This window comes from Tupaia chinensis, unplaced genomic scaffold (assembly GCF_000334495.1).
Source record: "Tupaia chinensis unplaced genomic scaffold, TupChi_1.0 Scaffold143970_1, whole genome shotgun sequence".
Classification (NCBI taxonomy): Eukaryota; Metazoa; Chordata; class Mammalia; order Scandentia; family Tupaiidae; genus Tupaia; species Tupaia belangeri.
This window is the reverse complement of record NW_006203821.1, coordinates 340692-347575: the sequence shown is the minus strand read 5'-3', so window position 1 is coordinate 347575 and position 6884 is coordinate 340692. Positions and strand designations below refer to the sequence as shown.

At 50.2% G+C, this 6884-nt stretch overlaps 1 protein-coding gene across 1 annotated transcript in view; it reads right to left on the bottom strand.

The window, feature by feature from the left end:
* GDF11 (growth differentiation factor 11) overlaps positions 1–4115 on the bottom strand; it is a 27013-nt gene extending 22898 nt beyond the window's left edge. Inside the window, exon 1 of the mRNA XM_006165639.2 lies at positions 4039–4115. Within this exon, the coding sequence (XP_006165701.1) occupies positions 4039–4115 (77 nt within the window). The remainder of the gene's footprint in view (positions 1–4038) is intronic.
* Positions 4116–6884: the final 2769 nt, after the last annotated feature.

The window sequence follows — 6884 nt, the reverse complement described above, 5'->3', positions numbered from 1 at the left end:
AAAAAAAAAAAGAATGATTTATTTAATTTTATTTATTAATTCATTTATTTTAATTTGACCAGAGAGACAGAAAATGAAAGTGAAAAAGCAAGTTTTTATTTTTTAGAAGAGGTTTTTGATTTAGGTTGTGTGCACTCACCAGAGAGAGAGAGTCAGAGACAGTGAGAGGGAAAGTGAGAAATTACACCCCCTTCCCCCAGAGGGATGGCTATGCCACAATCCCTTCTCTATTCTCCTCTCAAGATCTTGGGGACAGATGCAAATGTGCCTTATGTGATTTTAAGCCAGCAGGTCTGGGACTCCTACCACAGTCAGCCATGTGAGAGTCCAGAGATGTAACTGCTAGACCAGCAGTTGGCATAATGACTATGTTGCTGGACTCCCATGTAGTTGACTATGGTTCAAGTCCTGGACTTGGTGGCTTAAACTCATTCCAGTGCGCGTGTGTGCGTGCCCAAGATCCTGAGAGGAAAATGGAGAAGGGGTTGTGGTATGGCCATCCTCCCTGGGGGTGTGATCCCTCGCTTTCCATCTCTCTGTCTTTCTGGCAAGTGCACGTGCCCTATAACAGAAACTCCTCAAAAAAAAAAAAAAAAAATAGGCAGAGATGTAACTGCTACGCCATCTGCTGACTCTTAGTTTTTAAATTCGCTACAGGGCACGTGTGCTCACCAGGGAGAGACAGAAAGAGAGAGAGAGAGAGTGAGGAAGCAAGCTCTTGGTCTACCCGTGTTCGGCCATGTGGGAGTCCAGCGTCTTAACCACTATGCACCTGCTGGCGCCATACTGGCTCTTTATTCTCCACTTCCTGTCAGAGGTGCGTGCACTTGCCCGAGGGAGTATTCCCCATGGTGTGTGGTCATGCCACAATCCTTTTCCTCCATTTCCCCATCCTTTCAGGATTCGGGCATGCATGCATCATGCCTCACCACACCACACACATACCTGGTGTGGTTTTTGTCACCAGGGTTGGGATTCAAACTGTGATGGACCATGTGGGATTTGACTTCCTTCACTGCTGTGCTACAGGGCTGGCCTCAGATTTCTTTTGTCAGCTCCTAGGATAGATGAGATTATAGATATGGCATCTAGGAGTACTTTATTTTTTTCCTATAGGGCATATGCGTGCTTGCCAGAGAGGGAAAGTGAGAAGTTACCCCCCAGGGGGGATGACCAACGTCGCAATCCCTTCTCTTTCACTCTCCTCTTGGGGTTTTGAGCATGTATGCACACGCAACCAGCTTGATTTTCAAGCCGCTGGGTCTGGGACTCGAACTGCAGCGTTGGTCATACAGGACCCAGTGCCTTAACTGCCACATCACCTGCTGGTCCCCAGGTGTCCTTTCTTGACTTCCACGTCTAAAGTAGATGTTTGTCCTAGATTCCAAGATACATATGCACCATTCTGGAAGGTATGGAGGTTAATCACGTAGTTTGTATACTAGAACTAGGCTGCCTGAGTTCAAGCCCTGACTCTCCCTTTTTCTGATTGTGGGAACTTGAATAAGTTCTCCTTCTCCTCCTTCTCCTCCACCTCCTCCACCCCCTCCTCTTCTTTTTAAAAAAATTACTATAGGGTATATGTGCTCACCAGAAAGAGAGAGAGAGAGAAGAGACGAAGGAAAGGTGAAAAAGCATCCCACTCCCCCACCCCCCAGAGGGGATGGTCATGCTCAATCCCTTCTCCTCCATTCTCCTCTCAGGATTTTGCACATGCACACACAAGTGACTGGTCCATTCTCAAGCCTCTGTATGTACAACTTGAACCATGTAGGATTGACTATGCGGGGTTGGCTATGTGGGATCAAACTGACTTGACGACAAGTTCTTATGCCTCATCTTTTTTTCTCCTTGTAATAATTCTTAGATTGGTTATTTATTTTTTAAAAATTATTTTATTTAACTTTCTTTATTTATTTTAATTTGACCAGAGAGGAACAGAGTGAGAGAGAGGGAAAATGAGAAAGCTAGCTGCCAGGTCCGAGTGGTAGTACAGTGCCCTTAACCACCACACCACCAGCTAGCCCCTCAGATTCCCCATCTTTATTTAATTTTATTTACTTATTTGAATTTGACCAGAGAGGGACAGAGTGGGGTGGGGGGAAAAAGTGAGAAAGCAAGCTGCCAGGTCCAGGACTTGGACCGCAGTGGGCCATGTGGGAGTCCAGAGCTCTTAACCTCCACACCACCTGCTGGCCCCCAGATTCCCCATCTTTAAGATGGGGTAACAGTACTGTATCTATTTCATAAAGTTATGAGGATTAAATGTCTCATACACCATACACCATTCTAAATGCATTGGTCAGAATTACTTTTACTCCAACTTGCTTATAACCTTCCAGCTATGAGACCCAAGAGAGCAGGAACTTTCCACCAAAGTATTCCTGGGCTGCTTTGAATAAAGGATAGATGAACCTTGCTAAGTAGACCTAGTCAGAGCTGGGTGGGGGGAAGACAGCTGAGTGTTTGTGTCAGTAAGACGTATGGCTGTCTACCAAATACCAGGGTGTTAAGAGTCAAGAACAATTTGTATGACAGAAAGGATTTCTACTTCCTGACTTCTCCCGAATTTCCAGGGCTGCCCATAATCCAATATGTGGACAAGGCTGCCATCTGGTGGTAGAATGTAGAATATCAGCTCTTTTTTGAGGCAGAACTGACACCAAGGTCTGTGTGTGTGTGAGCGCGTTTTAGTGTTGAGTGGTTTTGTTTTCCCATACTTACATATTTTCATTTTAGATTTCTAGCCTGAGAAGTTCTACAGCATAATGCATTAAGCCTGTCCTTCCTCCAATTCTTCCTCTGTCTTGTCTCTTTCCTTGAGTTTCCTCAGGCTTGGTCCTGTTGGGTTCCCTAAATTGCAGGAATTAACCCCTAGGAGGTTTTTTTTTAGGAACTTCAGAACTCCAGCTGCCCCAGACCCAGTCCCTGAGGGGCCTCGGCGGATTTACGGAAAAGAAGCTGGTAGAGGTCTGGATATTTAGACCTTTCCTCATCCCGGTGCTCGCCGTCCAGGGTTGGGGCCCCACCCACTGTCCTGGTCACCCTGGCAACTTTCTTCCTGCCAGGGGTGCCCCTCTGGTGGCGTTTCCCAGGCAACCTTGAGATCCGCCTCCTTTTACACCCTGACTGGTGTAAAGCAAACGTGGGTAGGCGCCTACAGGTTTTTAGGTTTGAGGGTGGGAGCCAGGAGAGAGGGAGGGGGCATGAGGTGCAGGACCTGGGGAGAGGGAGAGGTAGGTGCTCGGAGGGGAGCAGCAGCCCTGCCAGCCAGTGCCAATGTCAGAGGTGCTGCTGTCAGACCCGGACTCCAGCTGCGCTGCACCTGGCAGGCAGGCCGCCCCTCACACCCACTGCCCATCCATCCGGGCTGGGCGGGAAGCGGCCCCTTTCTTTCCTCCCCAGGGAGGCTTCCCTGGTTTGCCTCCTCCCTTTTCACTGGTGGGGCCACGGGCTCACTTCCTAGTACTCAGGGCTTGTAAGGAGGAGGGACTGACCCTGAGATGTAGCAGAAGGGAGAGGGGCTTCCTCCCTTGGCCTGCCCAAGCGTGCCTCTGGGTGTGCAAGAGGAGGCTATTCTGGGCTGGCGGTGGGATGCTGGTGGAGGGGACCCCTCCCAGGCCTCCTCCCGCAAACCCTACAGCTCCTGGCTCCCAGAGGGGAGCTCACTATGTAATTACCATCCACTCACACCCTATACTTATCTTGCCTGGGTCTCTTGGCAGCTGAGTTAACCTCTTTAGCCTCAGGGCCCTCTAAGAGAAGTTGGGGGTTGGGAGAAAGTGACCAAAGAGTTTGTGTTTGGGGGGCTGTGGTGGAATTGGAGGCAGGATACAACTGGAGGACCCTAAGGAGCATTGTTGGTCACCTCTTCCTTTGCCTCTGGCCTCCCAGAAGAACCCTTCACCCCATTCCCATGCCCAATCAGTCTCCTTCACTCTCTTTGGGCAGGCCAGCCTCTGGTTCCAGTGAGTGAATCCCTTTCCTGTCTTCATTCCTGGAATCCCGGCCACCTCACCTCTTCCCTGCCTCTCTCACCTACTGGGCCTCTTCTGGCCCTGAGTAGGGTCCTTAAAGCAGGTTGCCTTGGGGGCAGCTGCCAAGGCGGGCCGCATTACCCAGCTATACCAGCAGGAGGCACCGTGATTCTAGCCATTGGTCAAGGAAATGGAGGGATAGGAGCGCCATGCCTGCCTTTTCAGGGACATCAAATGCGGGCAGGTGGGCTGACCCAGGAGGTGACAAGGTATAAACTGGCTGCAGGTGAAGGGAGCTGGTGGGAAGCAGAGGGAGGTGGGAGTGTTCGGAAAAAAATTCAGTCTCCAGAGGGAGGTAAAAGGTGAGCGTGCGAGGCAGTGAAGGTGAGGTCGCTGCTGGGCAAGGGGGTGTGTGTGTGGCATTCTGGGAATGGAGAGGGTCTGAGGATTCCCAGAGGACCTGGCTGGGATCCGGGAACAAGAACCTGAACTTACAGATGTGATGGCGGGACAAACCGGTGTGGGCTCCGCCTAGGGATGCGGGCATCTGCCCCCATCACAGCCCTGCCGCTCCTCACCCCTGATGTCCTATCCCTGGGGAGGAATCCAGCCCTCTGAGAAAAACCTGGGCAAGCAGCCCCAGAGGCCACACCTCTGTGCCTACCAGGTCCTAAGCACCCTGAGGGCAGGGCCCGGCTTGTGTAGGGTTCCAGTAGTGAATGAATGAGTGAATGAATCCCTCTTAGCCCCAGCCTAGACCTCTTGGCCTTTTAGTCCCAAGGTGCAGAAACCTCGGCTAACCGTCCCTCCCTAGCACTGCCTCTTTCTCCTGTGGTCATCTCTGTTCTGGTTCAGGAGAAGCCACGGCTGTGAGGCTCTGACACCCAGGCAGATCCTGCTCTGCTCCTGAGCTGGGACCTGGACGGACCACAGCAGGAAGCCAGGAGCGCGGAGGGCTCCAGGCTGGAGAGGCTGACACTGCCCACCCTGTCCACTCACCAGCTGGGCATTTGGACTGACCGCATTGTTAATGGTGACACTGGCTGGGAGGATGCTGGGATACGAGGCAGGGAAGGTTTGGGAGAAGGAGGAGGTCCAAGGTCAGGGAAAAGATGGGAGGCAGTCCCCTGTGGACAGAGCATGGCAGAGGTGGGGTAGCATATAGGGGTGGGACAGGAGCTGGGCCTCGGGGCTTGAATCAGGGTACTAGACAAGGCTGAGGTAGGTGGGAGGTACAGAGGAGGCTGGATTGTCTCTCCTGACTCTTGCCTTGGCTACCCGGGGTCAGGAGCAGATGGATGTAAGGGAGCATCCAGATAGTTCTCAAAGCAAAATTAATTAATTAATTAATTAATTAATTTTTTGGAGAGGTTTTTTGCTATAGGGCGCGTGCGCTCGCCAGACAGAGAGAGACAGAGAGATAGAAAGAGAGGGATGGCCATGCTGCAATCCCTTCTCCTCCATTCTCCTCTTGGGATCTTGGGCACGCACGCACACGCGCCCGGCATGAGTTTAAGCCACCAGGTCCTGGACTCGAACCATGGTCAACTACATAGGAGTCCAGTGACATAGCCATTACACTAACTGCTGGTCCCAGCAAAATTATTTTAAATCCCATTAGTCTAAGAACAGGGTATGGGGAGGCCAGCAGGTGGTGTGATGGTTAAGGTGCTGGACTCCCACACAGCCGATCATGGTTCGAGTCCCAGACCTGGTGGCTTGAAAATCATGCCAGTGTGTGTGTGTACGTGCCCAAAATTCCAGAAGGAGAGTGGAGGAGAAGGGATTGTGGCATGGCCATCACCCCTGGGGGATGATTATTCACTTTCCCTCTCACAGTCTCTGTCTCTCTCTGGTGAGTGTACACGCCCTATGACAAAAACCTAAAGATAGGGACCAGCAGATGGTGAAATGGTTATGTTGCTGGACTCCTGCATAGTTGACTGGAGATTGAGTCCTGGACTTGGTGGCTTAAAACTCATGCCAGGTGCATGTGCATGTGTGCCCAAAATCCAGAGAGAATGGGAGAGAGGGAATTGCAACATTGCCGTCCCCCCCGGGGACAATTTCTTGCTTTCTATCTCTCTGTTTCTCCAGTGAGTATACATGCCCTATAGCAAAAATCTCTCCAAAACAAACAAACAAACAAACAAAAAACCCTAAAAATAAAACGAGTAAATAAAAATAAAAATGAAAACAAGGTATGGAGCCAGTGCATGGCTTGCTGGGTAAAGTGGTTGAATCCCACATGGCTGACCGTGTGGTGAATCCTGGACCTAGTGGCTTGAAAAATATGCTTGGGGGGGCTGGCAGGTTGCATGGTGGTTAAGGCACTGAACACCCATGTGGCTGACTGTAGTTTAAGTCCTGGACCTGAAGGTTTGCTTTCTCACTTCCCTTTTTCTCTCTCTGGTCAAATTAAAATGTGATAATAATAACAAATGAAATTAAATAAATTATTTGTAAAAAAAAAAAGAAAGAAAGAAAAACACACTCAGTACGTGTTTTGTGCTCAAAATCCTGAAAGGATATTTTTAAAAATTTGACCAGATAGAGAAAGAGAGAAAGGAAAAGTGAGAGCAAGCCACCATGTCCACGACTCAAACCATGTTGCGATGTGGGGGAGTCCAGTGCCTTAACCACCAGGCCACTGCCTGGTCCCTTCTTCTTTTTTTCTTTCTTTTTTTTTTTTTGGAAAGGTTTTTGGTACAGGGCGTGTGCACTCGCCAGAAAGACAGAGAGACAGAAAGGGAGAAATCACCCCCAGGGGGGATGGCCATGCAGCAATCCCTTCTTCTCCATTCTCTTCTCAGGATATTGGGCACGCACGCACACGCGCTTGGTGTGAGTTTAAACCACCGGTTTCGGGACTCAAACCATGGTTGACTACATGGGAGTCTATTATGC